The 26159-nt window shown below is 44.0% G+C and overlaps 1 protein-coding gene across 3 annotated transcripts in view; it reads right to left on the bottom strand.

Moving 5' to 3' along the window:
* Positions 1 to 18698: 18698 nt before the first annotated feature.
* The window catches only part of LOC109904879 (chloride channel protein 2-like), a 197085-nt gene continuing 189624 nt past the window's right edge, over positions 18699 to 26159 (bottom strand). For all 3 annotated transcript variants that reach the window (XM_031791067.1, XM_031791069.1, XM_031791068.1), the window contains one exon: positions 18699 to 23016. In XM_031791067.1, the coding sequence (XP_031646927.1) occupies positions 22807 to 23016 (210 nt within the window). In that variant the 3' untranslated portion in view covers positions 18699 to 22806. The remainder of the gene's footprint in view (positions 23017 to 26159) is intronic.

The following is a 26159-nucleotide window of genomic DNA, read 5'->3' as shown; positions in this document are numbered from 1 at the left end:
AAATTGTTGTTCAAAGACAGAAAGCTAGTTTTCAGTGAGGTGTTGAGTTGCATTGGAGATTTTCTATATTTTTGTATGCATTGTTTTTGCTTTAATCTTTGCCTATGCGGCGTGCCAGTGTATGTGTTTTTTGCACGAAGCTAACGTGGCTGTAGATTTCTCCTTTCTTTGTTATCACTGTGTGATATAGTATACTGGGAAAAAAATACAAATGTGAACAAAAAATGTTTTATTTGACTTGGAAAGGGGATACTGTGATACAGTTTGTTATTGACATGATTTCTTGTCTTTGTAATTATATCGGACTTCTTGCTTTCCTGTCATAGCTGCTCCTAAAGCAAAATTCCACGTTTATTTCCATTATTTTTCAGACGATGTCAGGAAAAGGGCATTTTTGTAAATAAATCTAAATCATTCCATTGCCATGGTGATCTGAGGAACCTTAAATTGGTTCGGTCAGAGTGACTGTCACTCATACAACTCAGGAAGTCCCATTGGTTCAGAGCGCCAGTATATCCCAGCCCTACACAACAAGCCACTGCTCACTCATCCTCTATCTCAGCGAACTACTGTGTGTGTGTGTGTGTGTGTGTGTGTGTGTGTGTGCGTGCGCGTGTAAGGAAATGTATTCCCGATTAAAGCACAGAATTAGTGCTCAGCTCACCTCTTCAGCTCTCACTGATTGTTCAGGAAAGCCTCTGTATGTATGTATGTGTGTGTGTATGTGTGTGTGTATGTGTGTGTGTGTGTGTGTGTCTGTGTGTGTGTGTGTGTGTCTGTGTGTGTGTGTGTCTGTGTGTGTGTGTGTCTGTGTGTGTGTGTGTGTGTGTGTGTGTGTGTGTGTGTGTGTGTGTGTCTGTGTGTGTGTGTGTGTGTCTGTGTGTGTGTGTGTGTGTGTGTCTGTGTGTGTGTGTGTCTGTGTGTGTGTGTGGTAAAATAATACACGGTCATCAAGCTTGCATTTGTGTGTCTGCTCCAAAAACCCCTAATGCAGCGATTCCCTTTAAACAGTGTTTTAGTGTAGCAGTGTTCTGACTGGAGGTAAAAGGCTTGGCCTACATGGTGCTTTTGGAAAGGACATCACACCAATTACCGATCTCGCTTTTTGGAAACTAAAACATTTTTTGTTGTTGTTGACTTTCTGCCATTAGGACAGAGAGATGGTTAAGAGTAGAGGAGGCGTCATACATTTTAGCACCATGATTTGAAACAAAACAACTGAATTATTTGTTAATGACACCTCTAACAACTAGTGGACTGAACGAGTCTGAGACACAAATTAAACTCAGGGGGAACCATTACGCCTGTGCATTCATTTATAACCTTTGACCTCCTGTGTTCTGATTGGCCATACGGTCAGGTCAGTTCCATTCATTCTGTCCAATGACAAACGTTAACCCACCACTGAGCCAGAGCTATAGATCCACTTGACATCCACAACATGCTGACATTTACATTATGGTTCTACACAGAACAATTCACAGTATGTAGAAAGACACTACAACAGCTAGGTGGTTTTTCTAGAATGTGTCTGGTAATGCTGTCTATTCTAATGCAGTGTTCTGTGCATCCATTTATCATGGTCGACGAGATTGATTGGAGTACGAGTTTCTCAGCAACTCAATTAACTTCATGGAACAGTGAGCAGAGCACTGTTTGTCTACCTGCCTCAATTACAGCTGTACAAAGTTGCTCGTATGGTAGTGGACCTCCTCTTTGACAAGGTCAAGGGTTAAAAGTTAAACTAGACTTGTGGAAGGTTAGATCCTGGTGTTTAGAGGATTGGAGGGTTTGGGTATTATCTAGTTGAAGGGACACTGCGTCACTGTCCTTTCACTGACATTACAGAGAGGGGATGTTTCCGGCCCGACAAGGTTGTGATTTTGTCCTGATGCAGTGACGTGTGTTGCATTGTTTTCTGTCCCCCAAGTCTGGCTGCATGGCGCACTCACTGAAAGTGCCCCCCTGGTGGTGTGTGACGGGCACCTTGGTTCCGGGCATCTCGTTCACACACAGCTGTCACACACACTCTCCCTCTCTGTCTCAGTCTGTCTCATTTCTCATCCCCTTCTCCTTTCTGTCTCTGTCCCTTTGTCTCCTGCATCTCCTGTCTCCCACTTTCACCATTTCAGTCTGTTTCCCTCTCCTTCTATCTCTCCTTCTCTTCCTTCTCTTCCTTCCTTCTCTTCCTTCCTTCTCTCTTTCTTTCTTTCTCTTTCTTTCTTTCTCTTTCTTTCTTTCTTTCTTTCTTTCTTTCTTTCTTTCTTTCTTTCTTTCTTTCTTTCTTTCTTTCTTTCTTTCTTTCTTTCTTTCTTTCTTTCTTTCTTTCTTTCTTTCTTTCTTCCTTCCTTCCTTCCTCCCCTGTCCTTATCCACAGGAGCCATTTCTTATGTAACTGGGGGACAGCAGGGCTGAGTGCTACCTTTGTCGACAGGCAATTAGCCAGCGATGATGAAAAACAACTGATGGACACGTAGAGCAATAGGAGATGTCTCCTTTCTTTTAGCCTCTCCTGCCGTGTGTCTCTATCTTTGCTGTCTCTCCTTCCCCCTCTGACCTAATTTGAGTATTTTGAGGTTAACTGCCCCAAAAAGCTGCTAGTGGTTGCTATAAGAGGCGGGTGATGTAATGGGGTGGCGTCACTCTCCTGTGATTGGATCAATGTCCTATGATTTATACTGCGCCAACCAATGGAAATTAGTGTCTCTATCCTAGTGCGGCACAGATGGATTTGAAATCGAGGCATGTCCTGTGTGTGTTTGTAGAGAGAGAGAGAGGCCACATGTTCTATGTGTGGCCTGTTGCTCCAGGCCAGCACTGACATTGGGCACTTATCACAGCAAGAGGCTCTCACTACTGCTCCAGATTCTCTGTGTGTGGTTGTGCGTGTGTGTGACGTTCTGTGTGTGTGTGTAATAGAAACAGCCGGGAAAGCGCCGTTAGAAAAAAAAGACATCAAAACCTCTGACAGACGGTGGCAGTGGAGAGTGGGAGGAGTGGATATGCACTGTAGAATATGGATATTCAACCTGCAGTGGTCCCAACGCCCTAGCCTAGCTTCCTCTTGGAGCTTGAAAGAGTCACTGCCTCAGCACCACACACCCATAAGGTGAACATCTAGACACTACAGGCTTTCTGTTGAACATCTAGACACTACAGGATTTCTGCTGAACATTTAGACACTACAGGCTTTCTGTTGAACATCTAGACACTACAGGCTTTCTGTTGAACATCTAGACACTACAGGCCCTGCATACAGAACTAGGAGACAACAGCAGACTGCTGTAAACTGTCTCATTGGAGAGCTATAGTGTAATCTTCACAGATTAGAGAGTAAAGCTGGGAGAGGAGAATTGGGCTGTGTTTAACCCACATTAGCCTCTACCGCCACAGCAGTGCTTAATTAAAACTACCCACAATTCCCTATGTGCTGGGCGGTGAGGTGACACCAAGGTAATGTCGTGGCACTGGTGCACACACAAACAAACATCTAAACACACACACATGCATCTAAAAACACACACATACACAGACACACATTAAAACACACTTGTATACACACAGACTCTGCTGTAATTCCCTTGTCTGAATGCAACAACTTTATATGTGAAAAGATGCAATATACCAAGAGCACTCAGTCTCCCACTGTTCGCCAGAAGCAAGATAACCATGAAACAAAGCCTACAACTATAAGAACCAGAGTACCATGTCACTTCTTCCTGTTGCCCCTCTTACTGGTATCTGTGAATCTTCCTCACACACACACACACACACACACACACACACACACACACACACACACACACACACACACACACACACACACACACACACACACACACACACACACACACACACACACACACACACACACACACACATACACACGCCTCTAATCCCTCAGAGATCTTTTATCAACATTCTCTCATTTCTTTTTATTAATTTCCTCTCATTCTTTTGGTTGAATGTACTACTTTGAATATTGCCACTTGATTTAAAAAATGAACTGGACTGGCTTTTGTTTGCTGCACCTGGCATTATTTGAAGTTCTTAATAAATTATCCTTAATGTTCTTTGCAAAAAAAAACATGAAATTCTTACTTGGTATAATTGTGTGATTTCCTGACTCGAAGGAGGGAATTATGGGTAAATAAGGAAGATGAATTAAGTTGTAGAGTGTGTGGAAAGAACATAACAATCACATTGGATTCCAAGAAGCTGCTGAATGTATTTGATTTGTTAATGTGCTTTTCCATTATCTCAGCTCATTACACATCATTATAGTCTCTGGGGCTCCTAAGTGGTGCAGCGGTCTAAGGCACTGCATCTCAATGCTAGAGGCATCACTACAGACCCTGGTTCGATCCCAGGCTGTATCACAACCAGCCGTGATCTGGAGTCCCTTTTGGCCCAGTGTCATCAAATCAAATTTTATTGGTCTCATACACATGGTTAGCAGATGTTAATGTGAGTGTAGCAACTAGTTCCGACAGTGCAGTAATATCTAACAAGTAATCTAACAAATTCACAAACACTACCTTATCCACACAAATGTAAAGGGATGAATAAGAATATGCACATATAAATATATGGATGAGCGATGGCCGTGGGGCATAGGCAAGATGCATATTCTATACCATATGTATATACGGTATAGAATACAGTATATAAATATGAGATAGGTAATGTAGGATTTGTAGACATTATTAAAGTGCCGTTATTTAAAGTGACTAGCGATACCTTTATTAAATCGATTTATTAATTTTAGTGGCCACAGATTTATGCCTGTATGTTGGCAGCAGCCTCTCTATGTTAGAGATAAGCTGTTTGTCAGTCTCTCGGTCCCAGCTTTGATGCACCTGTACTGACCTCGCCTTCTGGATGATAGTGGTGTGAACAGGCAGTGGCTCGGGTGGTTGTTGTCCTTGATGATCTTTTTGGCCTTCCTGTGACATTGGGTGCTGTAGGTGTCCTGGAGGGCAGGTAGTTTGACCCCGATGATGCATTGTGAAGACCTCACAACCCTCTGGAGAGCCTTATGGTTGTGGGCGGAGCAGTTGCCGTACCAGGCGATGATACAGCCCAACAGGATGCTCTTGATTGTGCATATGTAAAAGTTTGTGAGGGTTTTAGTTGACAAGCTAAATTACTTCTGCCTCCTGAGGTTGAAGAGGTGTTGTTGTGCCTTCTTCACCACGCTGTCTGTGTGGGTGGACCATTTCAGTTTGTCTGTGAAGTGTATGTCGAGGAGCTTAAAACTTTCCACCTTCTCCACTAGTGTCCCGTCTCCCTCTGCTATTTCCTGAAGTCCACGATCATCTCCTTTGTTTTGTTGACATTGAGTGAGTTGGAGGCGTGCATGGCCACGCAGTCATGGGTGAACAGGGAGTACAGGAGAGGGCTGAGAACGCACCCTTGTGGGGCCCCAGTGTCGAGGATCAGCGGGGTGGAGATATTGTTTCTTACCCTCACCACCTGGGGGCAGCCCGCAGGAAGTCTAGGACCCAATTGCACAGGGCGGGGTCGAGACCCAGAGTCTCAAGCTTAATGACGAGTTTGGAGGGTACTATGGTGTTAAATGCTGAGCTGTAGTCAATGAACAGCATTCTTACATAGGTACTCCTCTTGTCCAGATGGGATAGGGCCGTGTGCAGTGTGATGGTGATTGCATCGTCTGTGGACCTATTGGGGAGGTAAGCAAATTGGGTCTAGGGTGACAGGTAGGGTGGAGGTGATATGATGCTTGACTAGTCTCTCAAAGCTTTGGTAGCGGGCTCTGTCATTGGCACTGTATTGTCCTCAAAGCGAGCAAAGAAGTTGTTTAATTTGTCTGGGAGCAAGACATCGATGTCCGGTTTTCTTTTTGTAATCCGTGATTGACTGTAGACCCTGCCACATACGTCTTGTGTTTGAGCTGTTGAATTGCGACTTTACTTTGTCTCTATACTGACACTTTGCTTGTTTGATTGCCTTGCGGAGGGAATAGTTACACTGTTTGTATTCGGTCATGATTCCAGTTGCCTAGCCATGATTAAAAGCGATGGTTTGCACATTCAGTTTTGCGCGAATGCTGTCATCAATCCACGGTTTCTGTTTAGGGAAGGTTTTAATAGTCACAGTGGGTACAACATCACCGATGCACTTGCTAACAAACTTGCTCACCGAGTCAGTGTATACGTCAATGTTGTTGTCTGGGGCTACCCGGAACATATCCCAGTCCACGTGATCGAAGCAATCTTGAAGCATGGAATCCGATTGGTCAGACCAGTGTTGGATAGACCTGAGCACAGGCGTTTCCTGTTTTAGTTTCTGTCTATAGGCTGGGAGCAACAAAATGGAGTCATGATCAGATTTGCCGAAGGGAGGGCGGGGAAGGGCTTTGTATGCATTGCGCAAGTTAGAGTAGCAATGGTCCAGAAAGCTACCGGCTCGTGCCGCACATTCAATATGCTGATAGAATTTAGGAAGCCTTGTTCTCAGATTAGCTTTGTTAAAATCCCCAGCTACAATAAATGCAGCCTCAGGATACATGGTTTCCAGTTTACATAGTCCAGTGAAGTTCTTTCAGGGCCGTCGAGGTATCTGCTTGGGGGGATATACACGGCTGTGACTATAATCAAATAGAATTCTCTTGGTAGATAATGCGGTCTGCATTTGATTGTAAGGAATTGTAGGTCAGTTGAACAAAATAACTTGAGTTCCTGAATGTTGTTATGATTACACCATGAGTCGTTAATCATAAGGGATACACCCCCTTCCTTCTTTTTACCAGAGAGATGTTTGTTTCTATCGGCGCGATGCGTGAAGAAACCAGGTGGCTGTACCGACTCTGACAACATATCCCAAGTGAGCCATGTTTCTGTGAAACAGAGAATGTTACAATCTCTGATGTCTCTCTGGAAGCCCTAATTTCGTCCACCTTGTTATCTAGAGATTGGACATCGGCAAGTAATATGCTCAGAAGCGGTGGATGGTGTGCTCGCCTTCTAAATGTGACCAGTAGGCCGCTCCATCAGCCTCTCCTGCGGCGACCGCATTGTTTTGTGTCGGCCTCTGGGCTAAGATCCCATGTCCAGGGTGGAGGTCCGAACAAAGTATCTGCTTCAGGAAAGTCATATTCCTGGTCATAATGTTGGTAAGTTGACGTCGCTTTTATATCCAGTAATTCTTCCAGGCTGAATGTAATAACACTTGAGATTTTCCTGGCTAACAATGTAAGAAATAATACATAAAAAAACAAGGTACTCAGGCTCTGTCGCAACCGGTTCAAACTGTTGTTCTCATTCTGTTATCTCTGACCGCATACCTAAAACATCTCTGAGTGCACCCCTTGGCTGACTAATCTCTATGTCACTTAGGGTTGTGTGTGAGTTTGTAGGGATTCACTTCTTATTTCTTTTACACTTATTCCTGGCACCATTGCTGGACACACCAGCTTGTAAGGAGAAAAGACGTTGGGGCCACAGCACTTCTCTTTACCAGAATGCTTTGGGCCTTCGTTAAATTACACCCAGACAGACAGCAGAGAGCTCAATGTCACTGTGTGTGTGCAGTGGAAAAAATAAATGACTGACTACTGAAGTGTGTCTGGGCTGATTCTAATTGATAACAGTGCCACCAGCTTTGTCAAGAACTTAGTTGTAAAAGAACCTCACTGAGTGAGTTGTAGTTTCAGAGTGTGTGTGTGTTTTAGACACCACTTCTCACCATGGCTCTGACCTGCTTTTCATCCACCGACTTGCCGATGTCCTCTTCCTCGTACTGCTCATCATCCCGCTACAGCAGTTCCAGCACGTACCGGTCAGAGGGGTCTGGTGGTGGGGCGGCGGACCCCCTGTTTGAGCCCTTCCTGGAGGCAGCAGTGGTGGGACCCTCAAAGCCTGTTTGGAGAGGAGGGGGATGTATCCCCCCTGTCTGGCCCCCCTTCAGCGGACACCACAAGGACTCCTACGGGTACCCAGGTGAGTGGGGGGTTTGGGTAGAATAACAACGGTAAGCGGTGGTTAAATTGAGCGAGAGCTACCCAGGGCCAGGCTCCTACACCTTGGGTGAAAGGTAGTGACAGGTAGCCTCGTGGTTATGAGCGATTAAGAGCACTGGGACAGTAAACGAAAGGTCGCTGGTTTGAATCGCGAGCTGACTAGGTTAAAAAATCCCTTGAGGGACAACAGATAATGGCAATTGAGTTGTAAGCTTAACCTACAAAATATAACTTGTTAAAAAATGTCTAGCCCATCTATCAATGGTTAACTGGTTTGACTAGTTACGTTCAACACGCTCAGTTTTTTACCACAAAAGGAGTAGAACCATCTCGCCTGCTTTTACACTATGATTTGTTTTACCATATTAAAACAAGAGTTGTTGAAGTAGTAGGCTTGACCTTTAAAGGTTAAGATCACTTTTTTTAACCAAATCTACATTTTTAAATTAAATGGCATTTTTTAGAAGTGTACAGACACTTGTTTTGCAATTTCACGTGCTTTTGAGAAACTTACCCCACCAGCGATACACTTCCCCAGGCTCGTTCTGCAGTATGGGAGCACGGATGAAACAGGAATAAAGGCTCCAAAAACACACAGAGCGTATTCTTGCACATGGAAACTACATGGGTATGCTCACACTCATCTTACCCCATACTGCAGAACGAGTCGGAGGACGTCTATTACTGCTGGGTTAAGTTTCTCAAAACCAAGTGAAATCACAAAAAAACCTGTCTGAAAACAATTATAACATGCCATTACTTTTAAAAAAGTGAACATGTCCTTTAAATGAAGGACAAATGTAAATGAATCACTAATTACACAAAATAAAATAATAATCTTAAGAAATGACTTTGTCAAAGGAACAGAACAACAAGAGCTTTACAAAGATGGGGAAGACGTAGGGGAAGTGGGTTAAAATCTTCCTAGCAATATCTCAAACAAGATAATGAACCATAACAGTGGGAGATGTCTACTGTAAAGTCTCACTGTCAGAGTGTATGAACTGCCATTGTGGCTCCAGCCCATCCCCAGTGTCTTTGCTAAAGTGCTCTAAAAGGCAATAAGAGGGGCCTGTGTGTTGGACAGTGTCGAGACAGGGAAACTCTCATAGGTGCTAAAATGCCAAAGAGGGAATATAAAACTAAAGGAGCTCCCTCAGAGCCATAAACATACAATATGGAGTGTCTATGAGACTCTGTGTTTCTCACCACTTCATAAAATTATAACGATCGCTTTAAGTATGTGTTTATGGACTGTGTGACGCTACTGGGTGTCTAATAACCCAAATCAAAATGAATATTAAACAATATTGTGAAATATATCAACAAATATGAATGTGCTTACTTTCACATTGTTCTCTGTCTTGCATAGAAAATACATTCAAGTTTTTAAAGAAAAGGTTTAAAGAAAAAAAAGACTTAACATTTATGAGTAAGTCTTTGGTATCAATATTTATATGACCGAGAGGCTTGGTCCAATCTCTACTGACAAAATCTTCCTAATACTGTATTAATCAACTGTAACCACAAGTGAACTGACATTTTAGCCTTGTTTATACCTGGCGCTAAAATGGGTCCTGTCTCCTGATCTGGTCCACATTCCGATTGTGCCCACATTTTTAGATATGCATCTACACATGGTATTCAAATGTGTCTCTTATTCATCCACTGTGTCCGCATTGTGACCAGATTTACTGGTCACTCCCTGTACGAAAAAAAAAATACATTTATTTTATTACATGTTGATTTTAGGCAGAATAAGGATGATTTAAACAGTTTCACTGTCCAGATCCATTTACACTTGTGAGGTATTCAGACACAATGTGTGCCTGACTACCTCCTTCAGGTGGGCAGGAAGATCTGATCACAATCAGATCATAATGTGTATTTTGATCATCTACACCTGTCTGCAAATGTGGGCACAATCAGCATGTGGACACAATCAGCATGTGGACACAATCAGCATGTGGACACAATCAGCATGTGGACACAATCAGCATGTGGGCACAATCAGCATGTGGACACAATCAGCATGTGGACACAATCAGCATGTGGACACAATCAGCATGTGGACACAATCAGCATGTGGACACAATCGGGACAAAGGTTAGCACCGGCTATAAAAGGGGCTGGAGTTTGTGCTACGTAGCAGGTTTGAGGAGTTAGCGAGGTTACTTTTGTCAACTCGAGATAACCAGTCATAAGAAAGTGGCTCACCTTTTGGCCAAGTACATTTCTATGGCAGCAAACCGTTCAGAACTAACCTGCTTCGAGGCGGAGCTCTAGAAAGATGCCAGAGTTTCCGAATAGGAATTCCGAGTTGAATGGCGGTTCTAAACTATATTTCCCAGTTGGAGTAAAACAGTTTTTGAGTTCCCAGTTGTTTTGAATGTGGCATAACTCAGGGCTAACTCCATTTATCCTGAATGAAGTGTCTGAGTCACAAGTTGAGGACCAATGAAATAATTTAGTAATGACAGAATTTGCTTTCCAAACTGTATGTTTTTTATCGGGATTGTATTTGGAAATTTGCAAAAGGCAAATGACAGCTGCAACCAACCTCAGACATACACTATAATAGACATACACCCAGTGGCCAGTTTATTAGGTACACCACCCCCTTCATGAAAATGGTTCACTCTGAGAGACAGTGAGTCACATGGCCAAAGCTTGCTATACAAAGCAGGCAGACAGGCATCGAAGCATTCAGTTACTGTTTGAATCAAAAGTTAGAATGAGCAAAACTAGTGACCTAAGTGACTTTGAGCGTGGTATGATCGTCAGTTCCAGGCACGCTGGTTCCACAACAGTGTCTAGGGTTTACTGGACATCGATGTCATGCTCCCAGACAACAAAAAACTTCCAGTCAGCGGCAGTCCTGTGAGTGAAAAACAGCTTGTTGATGAGAGGTCGAAGGAGAATGACAAGAATCGCGCAAGCTAACAGGCAGGCCACAAACGGCAAAGTACAACAGTGGTGTGCAAAACGGCATCTCGGGAATGCACAACTCATCGGTCTTCGTTATGGATGGGCTATTGCAGCAGACGACCACACTGGGTTCCACTCCTATCAGCTAAAAACAAGAAGAAGCAGAACCAAAACTGGACAACTGAGTTGTGGAAAAACATCCCCATTCTGCTTGGTGTCAAAGATACAGGCTAGTGGCAGTGGTGTAATTGTGTGGGGAATGTTTTGATACTAATTGAGCAACATTTCCAATCCCCAAAGAATTCAGGATGTTCTGAAGGCCTGTCTTATCGTGAAGGCCTGTCTTATCGGCTGCTACCTGAATAGGACTATCGGACAATTTTTCTTGGGTTACTATAACTATATCTATTTTGCCAATTGGATTGATCCCCTCTACCACAGAACCCCACTAATGTACCGACGGAAACGCACAAGGTGGCTAAAAACAGACCTCCATCCTATGCTAGCTTGCTACCGATGGCCCGGCTAGCTGTCTGAATCGTCGTGACCCCAATCAACCTCACCCTTATGATCACTCGACTAAGCATGCCTCTCCTTAATGTCAATATGCTGTCGTGACGTTGTATTGGTTAATGTGACGACTGTTTCTCATCGAATGATTATAAGTTTCTAATTACGTGATTAACTGAATCAAGCAATTATTAACTCATTAACCTGGGGCACCATGGGAAAACGAGTTTTTATTGAGTTTCTATTTCCCAAATTAACTCAAAGAATATCAGAATATCGATTTTACAACAGCCGCTAATTAACCAGTTTCCTCTATCAGTCTCATAATCTGAACGTCATATAGCCCTTGCGTCTGCACGAACCCTGGTCCCACTAATGAATTCGTACCACACCAGTCTTAATTTAATATTTATTTACTAAAAAGCTAAAATGATGATAAAAGATACACATAGACAAAACACATTATAGGCTATTGATTAGAACTTAGTATAATGGGCCAACACACTCTGGCGCGTGTTACCCAAAATGGGGATTTAAAAGAGAGAGAAGAGAAATATACACAAGAGAAATATACATTTGGGTGAATTTGTCAGCTATGCTATTCTAACCCTAGCCTTGCCTCACTCAAACTGCCGCTCTATGGATCAGAATATAATGATGTAATTACTGTGGCGATTCTCTGCGTGGACCGTTCCGCTGTTCGATGACGCACCTCTCCTGTGCACCTCCCTGCTCGTCCTCCCGGTGTCAATGTCCCCTTTGGCCTAGGAGTCTGTTCCCTCACCCCTTTCTCTGGAAGGGGTCTTCTGAGGACAGACAGCTCTGTAGCTCAGAGCTCACAGCATAGGAATGAAACCCTTTAGATACCACGATTCGATGGTAGATGGAGGCTAGGTGGTTCAACTTGAATTCACCCCCTTAGACACAGCTACTCATCCGTAGCTTGGGTAGAAAAGGATTTCTTTGTCCTCAAACTTGCGTTGCATTCTGTGTTGTTTGACTTTTCAGACCCTGCTGCAGCTGGGGTCACGTATTCTTGTCGTAAATTCTATACTCACAGGGTTTATACCCTTGGGTCAAAAGTGGGCGTAACCGCCTTTAGGGCAATTCTCTGGGCGTACCAAGTTAATGAGGCAAGGCTAGATTTTCTCAAATCCCATTTTAGACAACTAATTTAACATTTCATCTTCCCCAAAACATTCTCTTTGATTTGGATATTTTCCATACAACGTACAATGTGTAAACATTAAACATATACTAGGAAAACCCTTCACATTACAATGTTTTTGTAATAACATCATCTATTAACCTTTAATAACAGAACAAAAATGACATACATTTTCATAGTCCATCTATTGTCATGACCACCATTGTGACTGACGGAAACCATTGTTCCAAAGTCCCTTTATTTCATGTTTAATGTTCTGAGGCTGGTTCTCCATAGTGACAGGACAAAGGAATTTGTCTGTGGCCTGAGATTTACAAGGGGTGTGGGGCCATAAAACTCCCCCACGTCTTCAGACCCACAGCTCTCTCCTCTGTTGTGGTTGAGAGATAATCTGTAGGGTTGTGGTCTCCTGTAACCTGACCTGATCAAGACAGTCATGACAATGCCTTGTCCATTGCTGTTCTGGTTAGTGTTTATTGGCTTATTTCACTGTAGAGCCTCTAGCCCTGCTCACTATACCTCATCCAAACTTTCAGTTCCACCACCCACACATGTGATGACATCACCTGGTTTCAATGATGTTTCTAGAGACAATATCTCTCTCATCATCACTCAATACCTAGGTTTACCTCCACTGTATTCACATCCTACCATACCTTTGTCTGTACATTATACATTGAAGCTATTTTATCGCCCCCAGAAACCTCCTTTTACTCTCTGTTCCGGACGTTTTAGACGACTGATTCTCATAGCTTTTAGCCGTACCCTTATCCTACTCTTCCTCTGGTGATGTAAAGGTGAATCCAGGCCCTGTAGTGCCTAGCTCCACTCCTATTCCTGAGGCGCTCTCTTTTGATGACTTCTGTAACCGTAATAGCCTTGGTTTCATGCATGTTAACATTAGAAGCCTCCTCCCTAAGTTTGTTTTATTCACTACAATCTAAGCTTGATGCCCTCAATCTCACATAAATTATCAATTAATCTACCAGGTACCACCCCAAAGCCGTAAACACGGGCACCCTTATAGATATCTTCCTAACCAACTTGCCCTCTAAATACACCTCTGCTGTTTTCAACCAAGATCTCGGCGATCACTGCCTCATTGCCTGCATCCGTAATGGGTCAGCAGTCAAATGACCTCCACTCATCACTGTCAAATGCTCCCTGAAACACTTCAGCGAGCAGGCCTTTCTAATCGACCTGGCCGGGGTATCCTGGAAGGATATTGATCTCATCTCAAGGATGCCTGGTTATTTAAAAAAAAGCCTTCCTCACCATCTTAAATAAGCATGCCCCATTCAAGAAATTTAGAACCAGGAACAGATATAGCCCTTGGTTCTCTCCAGACCTGACTGCCCTTAACCAACACAAAACGCATCGAACAGCCCCCATGATATGCAACTTTTCAGGGAAGCTAGAAACCAATATACACAGGCAGTTAGAAAAGCCAAGGTTTTAAAAAAAAGTTCTGGGACACTGTAAAGTCCATGGAGAATAAGAACACCTCCTCCCAGCTGCCCACTGCACTGAAGATAGGAAACACTGTCACCACCGATAAGTCCACTATAATTGAGAATTTCAATAAGCATTTTCTACTGCTGGCTATGCTTTCCACCTGGCTACCCCTACCCCGGTCAACAGCACTGCACCCCCCACAGCAACTCGCCCAAGCCTTCCCCATTTCTCCTTCTCCCAAATCCAGTCAGCTGATGTTCTGAAAGAGCTGCAAAATCTGCCGAAATTGTTGCCACCCCTATTACTAGCCTGTTCAACCTCTCTTTCGTGTCATCTGAGATTCCCAAAGATTGGAAAGCAGCTGTGGTCATCCCCCTCTTCAAAGGGGGGGACACTCTTGACCCAAACTGCTACAGACCTATATCTATCTGCCTTTCTAAGGTCTTCGAAAGCCAAGTCAACAAACAGAATACCGACCATTTCGAATCCCACCATACCTTCTCCGCTATGCAATCTGGTTTCAGAGCTGGTCATGGGTGCACCTCAGCCACGCTCAAGGTCCTAAACGATATCTTAACCGCCATTGAATCATCATTGGCAGACTCGACAGCCTTGATTTCTCAAATGATTGCCTCGCCTGGTTCATCAACTACTTCTCTGATAGAGTTCAGTGTGTCAAATCGGAGGGTCTGTTGTCTGGGCCTCTGGCAGTCTCTATGGGGGTGCCACAGGGTTCAATTATTGGACTGACTCTCTTCTCTGTATACATCAATGATGTCGCTCTTGCTGCTGGTGAGTCTCTGATCCACCTCTACGCAGACGACACCATTCTGTAAACTTCTGGCCCTTCTTTGGACACCTCCAGGCGAGCTTCAATGCCATACAACTCTCCTTCCGTGTCCTCCAATTGCTCTTAAATACGAGTAAAACTAAATGCATGCTCTTCAACCGATTGCTGCCTGCACCTGCCTGCCTGTCCAACATCACAACTCTGGACGGCTCTGACTTAGAATATGTGGACAACTACAAATACCTAGGTGTCTGGTTAGACTGTAAACTCTCCTTCCAGATTCACATCAAACATCTCCAATCCAAAGTTAAATCTAGAATTGGCTTCCTATTTCGCAACAAAGCATCCTTCACTCATGCTGCCAAACATACCCTTGTAAAACTGACCATCCTACCGATCCTCGACTTCGGCGATGTCATTTACAAAATAGCCTCCAATACCCTACTCAATAAATTGGATGCAGTCTATCACAGTGCCATCTGTTTTGTCACCAAAGCCCCATATACTACCCACCACTGCGACTTGTATGCTCTCGTTGGCTGGCCCTTGCTTCATACTCGCCAAACCCACTGGCTCCAGGTCATCTACAAGACCCTGCTAGGTAAAGACCCCCTTATCTCAGCTCGCTGGTCACCATAGCAGCACCCACCTGTAGCACGCGCTCCAGCAGGTATATCTCTCTGGTCACCCCCAAAACCAATTCTTCCTTTGGCCGCCTGTCCTTCCAGATCTCTGCTGCCAATGACTGGAGCGAACTACAAAAATCTCTGAAACTGGAAACACTTATCTCCCTCACTAGCGTTAAGCACCAGCTGCCAGAGCAGCTCACAGATTACTGCACCTGTACATAGCCCATCTATAATTTAGCCCAAACAACTACCTCATTCCCTAGTGTATTTATTTATTTAGCTCCTTTGCACCCCATTATTTCTATCTCTACTTTGCACATTCTTCCACTGCAAATCTACCATTCCAGTGTTTTACTTGCTATATTGTATATACTTCGCCACCATGGCCTTCTTTTTTCTTTACCTCCCTTATCTCACCTCATTTGCACACATTGTATATACTTATTTTTCTACTGTATTATTGACTGTTTGTTTTACTTCATGTGTTTTACTCCGTGCTTCTACACCTGCATTGCTTGCTGTTTGGGGTTTTAGGCTGGGTTTCTGTACAGCACTTTGAGATATCAGCTGATGTACGAAGGGCTATATAAATACATTTGATTTGATTTGATTTGATGTGTAACTCTGTGTTGTTGTATTGTTTGTTTGTTTAGGTGTTGATGTTGATTGTTGTTGAATTAATAAATGTATGATCTATAAAGAAATGCATTAAAAAATGAATCATTAACAATGCACCATATTAAAGTAAGAAACATGGGGTTTGGTTTATTACATAGAACACCCCAAAAAGCTCCATACTGAACCCACTGGGTAGACCTGAGAGAGAGAGAGCTCTGTTCATGAATAAGTGACCAGCTATTGCTTGCACGTTTCCTGACAACAATGAATACTTGTCCAAAGCCATAGAGCCAGTAATATCCTGGATGATAATTGGTCTGACAAGATTTTAAGAGAAGCAAAAATAAATCTAATGCTTGTCATCCTTCATCTCCTCTCTCCATCTCCTAGCTTCTCGCTCTTTTGAGCACGCGTACACGTACATGCACACAGAGTATCAGACCGGTCTGAGAAAGTCAGACCGAGTTTAGTTTGCTCAGGGAAACTTTCTTCATAGACCCATCTGAACTTTTTTAGCAGCAATTTCATCTATCTGCCTGCCTGAATATGAGTCACAGTTAAAATATCCCCCCCTTGTTTCCTCCTCACTCTGTCGAGCTGGGGAGGAGGACTTTTACTGTGACACCTTAGTGTATTATTAATCAATATGAAGTCCACATTGCCTGGGACAGGAGACGAAACTCAAAGTGGTTGTGTTGAGAACGTGTACAGCAGTTCCAGCAAGGAACGGCACCGGCACAACCACCTCCATCAAGGACTTGCACCACCACCTCCATCAAGGACTTGCACCACCACCTCCATCAAGGACTTGCACCACCACCTCCATCAAGGACTTGCACCACCACCTCCATCAAGGACTTGCACCACCACCTCCAGCAAGGACAATCACCACCACCACCAGCAAGGCACTAACACCTCCATCAAGGACTAGCACCGGCACCCCCGCCTCCATCAAGGACTAGCACCGGCACCTCCATCAAGGACTAGTACCGGCACCTCCATCAAGGACTAGCACCAGCACTAACACCTCCATCAAGGACTAGCACCACCACCTCCATCAATGACTAGCCCCGGCACTAACACCTCCATCAAGGACTAGCACCGGCACCTCCATCAAGGACCAGCACCGGCACCACCACATCCATCAAGGACTAGCACCGGCACCACCACCTCCATCAAGGACTAGCCCCGGCACTAAAACCTCCAAGGACTAGCCCCGGCACTAACACCTCCATCAAGGACTAGCACCAGCACCTCCATCAAGGATTATCCCCGGCACCTCCATCAAGGGCTAGCACCAGCACTAACACCTCCATCAAGGACTATCCCCGGCACCACCACCTCCATCAAGGACTAGACCCGGCACCTCCATCAAGGACTAGCCCCGGCACCTCCATCAAGGACTAGCACAGGCACCTCCATCAAGGGCTAGCACCAGCACTAACACCTCCATCAAGGACTAGCACCAGCACTAACACCTCCATCAAGGACTAGCACCGGCACCTCCATCAAGGACTAGCACAGGCACCTCCATCAAGGGCTAGCACCAGTACTAACACCACCATCAAGGACTAGCACCAGCACTAACACCTCCATCAAGGACTATTACCGGCACCACCACCTTCATCAAGGACTAGCACCGGCACCTCCATCAAGGACTAGCACAGGCACCTCCATCAAGGACTAGCACCAGCACTAACACCTCCATCAAGGACTAGCACCAGCACTAACACCTCCATCTCATCTCATCTCATATTGCAGTGTTAACTGTTGGTCAGATTACAGGAATTATAGATTACACTGGGACATAATTCAGAACAAAGGCGTCAGAGACAGGACTGTAATCTCATACAGGACTGTAATCTCATCTGGAACAGCAGAGACAGGGCAGTTTAAAACACATTCTACTCTACTGCACAGCTGTCTGGAACACAGACACAGATGATAGACTCCACAGGGAGAGAGGTTTCTTTTCACACCTGAAGTCCGCCAAGGGATAGAGAAGCCCACTTAATGAATGAACCCATTTAGCTATAATTAAGCATTTATCTGCCCATTTCAGTACAGATGGTATTTCACTCCGAAAAACAGATTTGTTTTTAACAACAAAAACACCCCAGAGGGAAAGAAGGAGAGAGCGATAGAAAAAAAGAGAAAGAAAATAAACAGTTGCTGTTCTACAGATTCATGGGAGGAGAGGAGGATGAGAGAAAAAGAGGGGCGAGGGAAAGGAACATTTTAGGATGATCTGTCACGCCCTGACCTTAGAGATCCTTTTTATGTCTCTATTTTGGTTTGGTCAGGGCGTGAGTTGGGGTGGGCATTCTATGTTTTGTGTTCTATGTTTTCTATTTCTTTGTGTTTGGCCGGGTATGGTTCTCAATCAGGGACAGCTGTCTATCGTTGTCTCTGATTGGGAACCATACTTAGGTACCCTTTTTCCCACCTGTGTTTGTGGGAGGTTGACGCTGTTTAGAGCACTTTGCTTTTGAGCTTCACGGTTTGTTTTTGTACTGTTTGGTGGGGCGTCATTTTTATCATTAAAAGATAATGTACGCTCACCACGCTACACCTTGGTCCTCTCCTTTGAATAGCCGCGACATGATCAAGACTCCAGACTGCCATTTGTTAAAATCTCTTTATTCATCCCTGATATACAAAACATTGTTTTATTTGTTCTTGTGAAAAATAGCACTGGACTTGTTAAGCTCTGTCTGGTTTGACCAGACAATGTCGTAATGGGCCTATAACACATCATACAGTCCCGAGCCAGACAGCTACAGTACAAGCAGCAGAATCCAGAAATGGCCTGGGACCAAACAGACATTGTGTGTGTGTGTGTCATCCCACACACACACACCATCCTTCTTTCCTTAGGTCTATACACGCACACCTGTGCGTTCATTAGTTTCCCTCTTATACATACATATTGTTTTACAGTTTTCAATTTCTTTACAAAAATAAGGTTCTCGCATTCATGTCAAGTCATAGATTAAAATCTGGTTAGAAAGTGAGATGAACAATCGTTATTGCACAAGTTGATTACCTAATCATTCAAATAGAAATAATAAAAAACAAATCACAGATTCTTCTTCTATTTTGATTAACCTATTAATAAATATGTACCTGCCCTACTATATCTATCTGGTAGCAAATGAGATGTCATAAAGAAAGGACAGGGAAAATAAGGAGAGTGACTTCAGAGAAACACAAAATAATGAAAACTAAAGCAAATCAAAAGTGTGTATTTTCACTGGTCCCTTCAGCTAGCTTGGGGAATGACAACGGTGAGTTGCCGTGGTGATTAGGGATAATTGCACACTGCACGGACACATTATCCTCCTCCTCTGTGTGTGTGTACGTCTTTAGTGTGTGTGTGTGTGTGTGTGTATATGAATGACTACTATCAAATGCAGACATGGGTAGATATTACTATCCCTTAAACATATCACATTAATTTACAGAGAGAACCTATCCTACTCCTGTTACCATGCAGAGGCCTGAGATGATGTAGGCACTTGTCAAATGATGATGTCATACGGACCACAGGGCATTACGGGTTCACCCATGGGTCCTTTAAAAATGCTTTAAACATTCCTTAAATGTTCCTGCTACTTCAGAGAGTGGGTCTCATTCTGCTAGTGTTATAGTGTTACTTGCATTATACAAATGACATATATAACAATGTAGAAATGTTGGGGACATGCTGCAAGGCTGGAAAAACACTGAGCATTGGACCTTTTAATACCAATCAGACATGGAAGAGCAATATGCAACAAAAACTAAAAAGGAGTTGCAGGAAGAGCAACTTGATAGATAGCAATGATCATATATTACAGCCATGATATGTTAAATATATTAAATCTGTAAACCTATAGCAAAGTTTTAAATTCACGCCTCCCCAAAAAGCTCTGTCCCCTTTCCCAAAATAAGTCATGAATAAAGCTCATTGTATGAATGCATGATGCCAATCAAACCTAGATCAAAATGAATTCAACGAGAAAAGACTAAATAAAGGAGGATAAAAACAACATATTTAACAAATAGCCATCATCATCATCATCATGACATTGTCCATTAAAATGATATACACAAGAGCATATTTCTCCTCATATTTTCAAACTTTTTCTGGTCATAATTCTAACAATATAAAAACACAGCCTTCAAAGTCACATGCACTCCTTCATGCAAAGCCATGCTGTCACTCAAGGTGTGTGAGTGTGTCTCTGCATGTGAGGATGGGCATGTCAGTCTGAAGAGGTTAGTGTGTGTCTTTTCTTTTCAGTGGCAGTGAACAAGGCAATAACTCACCACTGAAAATAAAACCTTTTCATGCAATAACACATCCAGGTGGTTGAAATGTCAGTGTGTGTGTGTGTGTGTGTGTGTGTGTGTGTGTGTGTGTACTTTGTTCAATGTGGCACTGAGTAAGGCACCTGAATGTGTATAACCAGCCAGATGCACTCGGCTTGCATATGTGAGCAGAAATCTTGACGTCACTGGCAGAAAACAGCAGTAAAATCTAAATAACAACAACTGCAGGTGGAAGGAGTGTTTGACACAGGAAGTGACTCTGCTCAGTCCTTTTCAGAGGCATCAGGCCTTTCAGTGCAAACATTACAAAGAAGAGAGAAAGAAAGACGACACAAAATGACCCCTGCCTGATAATCATCAAGAGAGAGAGAGAGCGAGAAAGACAGAAAGAAAATGACTAGTGGCCAGACCCACAATTCAGTGAGGGAGTGTGTGAGATCTGATTGGAAGCTGCACACTGGGCTTGTGCAGTATGGAGCTTCTATCACCAAGCGAAACATAATTAAAAGTTAAATACATTCAAATGACTAAGGAAACCATGCAGCACATTAAGCCAGAGACTGTCTTGAGGAAAATACATGAATAACTAAAAAGCACAGAGGTCAGACTCCTAACCATCTAACTAGACCTTCTCTAGGCTGCTCTATACATCAGTAGGCCTATTGATAAGTCATACTGTAGCAGGAATGGAGTGCTTTGTCACTGGTTATGTATAGAACACTGATCTGTAATGCTGACGGTTTCTTATTGGTCAGTATGCATGGGCTATAGTGTTTGTCATTGGACAGTTAGTTCAGATATCTAGTTTCAGTCAGTTGGCTACCTTACAGCATTAATCAAACTGGCTATATGTGGTCTGGGTCTGACCCTACTCTGATCACCATAGTGTTACTGGACAATAGGCATATACAGCGGGGATGTGAAGTTGGCCAACCAGAAAGCTACCCTGGGTTTGATTGAAGAAAAAACACCCTAAAGCAGGAGATTAGATAACTGAAAAGCTTTCATCCTGTCATCTTTCAGCCGTCCATTCACTCTCTCTTCCCCCGTTCCTTCTTCCTCTCTTCCTCCCTCCCTAGCCCAACACACTCAGTCAGGGTTATTAAGAGCTATATTTAGAGAAAACCCTCTTCTCTTGGAGTGTGCAGACTGGCTCTTATTAAAACCTGTGTGTGTGTATGTGTGTGTGCGTGTGTTTGAAGCAGTGTTTTCTTAAAGGAGTTAATAGCACACATGCTTTCACCATTCTACAGAATTCCTACATACATACTGTACATCTGTATGCATAGAGTAGACTATTCTCTCACCCAGACTCACTCACAAATGCAACACAGAAAAAAGTAGAGAGAGAGAGAGAGAGAGAGAGAGAGAGAGAGAGAGAGAGAGAGAGAGAGAGAGGTGAAGATGTCTCCCAATGTGAGACCAGAACAGTATGTGGTTCTTTCTACAGAGGCAAGGACAAAAAATTAAACATAAATATAGCTGTTGCATCGCCCCATACACTGGATAGGTAGAGTGAAATGTGTTGTTTTACTGGGTCAGCCATAGTAGTACAGTACCCCTGGAGAAAAGTAGGGTTAAGTGTCTTGCTCAAGGGCACAGACAGATGTTTCACCCTGTCGGTTCAGGTATTTCAACCAGCAACGTTTCGGTTACTAGCCCAACGCTCTAACCGCTAGGCTACCTCCATACTTATTTCTAGTTCCAGATCACTCAACCAGATGGGAACAAAATAGGACAGAGTTGGAATGATAAGATTGAAATGTGTCTGATAAGAAGATTCAAATCACAAAGTAATTAAAGCAGGTGGTTGGTTTCGCTACCTTCTTTGTGTAAATACATACAAACCAAAACGTCCATGCACTCAATACACACACTCACATTTTATTGGTACACAAGCCTATCTTCTTATCACCGTAGAACCGTCTGTATATGGAAGACTGGTCAGAAAGAAATGTCCACAAAATGAAAACAAACTTTGAACATTTCCTCACCGATACCCAAGTTGCTATAAAAAAGAATAAAAATGCAATCCCTTTTATAGTCAAACCACATTCTATACATTTTGTTCTGACCACCTTTGTTAAGCAGTGACACTCCTCTCCCCTCCCTAACACCCAGATTTCTTCTGTTCTGGTTGGGGCGAGAGCAGAGTCCATCCCTCAGCCTCAAGAGTTGAGTAAGTGCAGGGCCCAAAAGCCCACTGGGAGGAGGGGTAAAGGAAAGAGGGATGGAGAGGAAGGTTAGGAGAGGAGGAGGAGAGAACTTTATTTTCCAGAATTTAGTATTGATCCAAGCCCTGAGGTTGCAGCATCGGTTGTGGTTTTGAGGTGGGGCGGGGGGTCTACGCTCCTCATACTCCTCTACCCTCCAACACACCCGTCACCATCCCATCCCCCTGTCCCCATCCCCCTCACTGGGACTTCTCATCAGAGTCGGAGGCCAGGTGCTCCCGGGGGAGGGACATGGACTTGTGACGGTCCCACAGCTTGTGGAGCTCTGTGGCTTCGTTCTCACTATTGCTGCTGCTGGTGCCGCTGGTGCCGCTGTCCCGGAAACTGGACAGAGGGGGGCGCACCTTCACCCCCTTTACCGCCACAGAGCCCTCGATGGCCTTCCGCAGCTACAGGGATAATACAGGAAGAATCAGTCAACAAAGGCCAAGAGACTTGCCCAATCAGACCCCTTGCCTGTACACTGACACTTAGGGACTAAGGGTGACAGTTATGGAGTACAGTCAATTTGGGATTGAAAATAAGTAAGGCTTAGTACCAGAGAGGACAGTTCAATCTGTACTTCGCCAGTGTTAGGGAAGTGTAGACCAAAGCAGAATGGTGAGGTTTAACCATGGCGATATTACAGGGTGGTTGCTATGGTGTTTCTAGGTGATACTACAAGGAGTGTGGCTATGCTACTCTACCATGGTAATAAAGTAGACTTGGGCCATATACCATATACCGAGGTATTTGGAAATGGCCATGGGATGTTTATTCAATACCGTCAATATCGTTTCAACTATTTCTTTAAATAAATGTGAATATTTGTAGCTACTTTAAGTAAATATCTGCAGTCAACTTGTGCAATACATTAAGAGATAAAGTAGATTGAGTTCTTCATTTTACCTGTCACATTATTATGAAGCTTACAGTAGTCTCCAGTCACATGTCACGTGGCGTTTGTTTACAAGCACACAGCGACAAGAGACCAGAGTCACTCACTGTGCAGCACGTGCCAGGTAATCAAATCAAATTCATTTTTATTTGTCACATGCGCTGAATACAACAGGTGTAGACCTGACAGTGAAATGCTTACTTACAGGCCCTTAAGCAACAATGCAGTTTCAAGAAAAATACCTAAAACAATAAAGAGCAGCAGTAAATAACAACAGCGAGGCTATATACAGGGGGTACTGGTACAGAGTCAATGTGCGGGAGCACCATTTAGTCGAGGTAACTGGGGTAACATGTACATGTAGGTAGAGTTAAAGTGACTATGTTTAGATAATAACAGAAAGTAGCAACGTAAAAGGGGTCAATGCAAATAGTCTGGGTAGCATTTGATTAGATGTTCAGGAGTCTTATGGCTTCGGGGTAGAAGCTGTTTAGAAGCCTTTGGGACCTAGACTTGACGTTCTGGTACCGCTTGCCGTGTGGTAGCAGAGAGAACAGTCTATGACTAGGGTGGCTGGAGTCTGAACATTTTTAGGGCCTTCCTCTGACACCACCTGGTTGGTATAGAGGTCCTGGGTGGAAGGAAGCTTGGCCCCAGTGATGTATTGGGCCTTACACACTACCATCTGTAGTGCCTTGCGGTCGGAGGCCGAGCAGTTGCCATACCAGGCAGTGATGCAACCAGTCAGGATGCTCTCGATGGTGCAGCTGTAGGAGCAGGTTGAGGATCATGGTTGAGGACCCATGCCAAATATTTGAGAGGGAATAGGTTTTGTCGTGCCCGCTTCACGACTGTCTTGGTATGCTTGAACCATGTTAGTTTGTTGGTGATGTGGAAACCAAGGAACTTGAAGCTCTCAACCTGCTCCACTACAGACTTGTACAGCGACAGTGTTAGGGAAGTGTAGTCCACAATCATCTCCTTTGTATTGTACAAAGGAGATGTACTGTACAATTTAGTACTGTATGGAATTCACAACTAAATGTTTGCCAGCTAGATATCTTAGAACTATTAAGTTTACTGTCTAAAATGTGTTAAATGCTCTGCTTGTGTGCATTTGGTTTGCAAACCAAGTAGCTAGTTAGCTATCTAGCTACGTAGTGAGCTTTTTCCAAAATCAAGCTTCTCTTGGTAAGAGCAGAGAATCCCCTCCTGAATCAAGAGCCTTGCTGTTTAATATTTGTTTTGCGCGTGCAGCAAAAGGTGAAGAGCATTTTTTGTTACTTGTATAACTTACTGTCCTGCAAATACTTTAGTTCAGGGACTATAAAATGTTCGCAATGCGCTCGTTAGCATTCTCTATTGGATTTGACATGTACTTGTTAGCATTGCTAACCCATCGGATTATAAAGGCTCAGTGGGGTATTACCGAATATCCCGGCATGGCACAAGGTCGGTATGACAATCTGCCCAAGCCTAGGGCGGACACATTTTATGGTTATGAAACTCAACATTTATTTGACTAAACAATAGCCCTGATCAGATATCATGTCATACACTCCATCCCTCTCCTTCCCCAACAATGACAGATGTCTTGGAAACAGCTGTTTCTAAGCAGAGACACAGGTTGCACACACACCCTCCCTGTGTATCCAGTTATTAGGAGGCACAAGGAGAGCTGAATGCAGTAGTACTGTGTGACAGAGACAAGAGGCGGGGAGAGTTGAGACGAGGGGAGGAGACGAGGGGAGGCGAGGCTCATCTCACTGCTGTTTTTGTCTGCTTGTCTAATACCAAATAAAAGGCCTAAATGTCAGCCAGTGGAACAACACTGTGCTTAGCACCAATCTCCCGTTTTACAGCCAATTCACAAAGACAGAGTGCTCCTTTCTGTTTTGTTTGTGGAGAGCAAGAGCGAGAGCGAGAGAGCGAGAGAGCGAGAGCGAGAGAGAGAAGAGAGACTGCAAGGAACATTAACCAGTCATTTGTCTCGTTGTCTGTCACCAATTGAAGGGCCGGAAAGAGCCGAGCTCATTAATGCGGACTGTGTGTGTGATGGTGGTTCCCTTTCAGTCAGTCAACTTCGGTACAACATACACTAAATGGCCAAAAGTATGTGGACACCCCTTCAAATTAGTGGATTCGGCTATTTCAGCCACACCTGTTGCTGACAGGTGTATAAAACCCAGCACACAGCCATGCAATCTCCATTGACTTTCAACGTGGCACCGTCATAGTATGCCACCTTTCCAACAAGTCAGTTCGTCAAATTTCTGCCCTGCTAGAGCTGCCCAGGTCAACTGTAAGTGCTGTTATTGTGAAGTGGAAACGTCTAGGAGCAACAATGGCTCAGCAGCAAAGTGGTAGGACACACTAACTCACAGAATGTGACCGTTGAAGCGCGTAAAAATGGTCTGTCCTCACTTGCAACACACTACTGAGTTCTAAACTTCATCTGGAAGCAATGTCAGCACAAGAACTGTTGGTCTGGGATTCATGAAATGGGTTTCCATGGCCGAGCAGCCGCACACAAGCCTAAGATCACCATGCGCAATGCCAAGAGTCGGCTTGAGTGGTGTAAAGCTTGCCGCCATTAGACTCTGGAGCAGTGGAAACGCATTCTCTGGAGTGATGAATCATGCTTCACCACTTGGC

The sequence above is a fragment of the Oncorhynchus kisutch genome, linkage group LG15, assembly GCF_002021735.2.
Source record: "Oncorhynchus kisutch isolate 150728-3 linkage group LG15, Okis_V2, whole genome shotgun sequence".
Taxonomy (NCBI): Eukaryota; Metazoa; Chordata; class Actinopteri; order Salmoniformes; family Salmonidae; genus Oncorhynchus; species Oncorhynchus kisutch.
The sequence above is the reverse complement of the archived record's forward strand: the minus strand, read 5'-3'. Positions and strand labels throughout refer to the sequence as shown.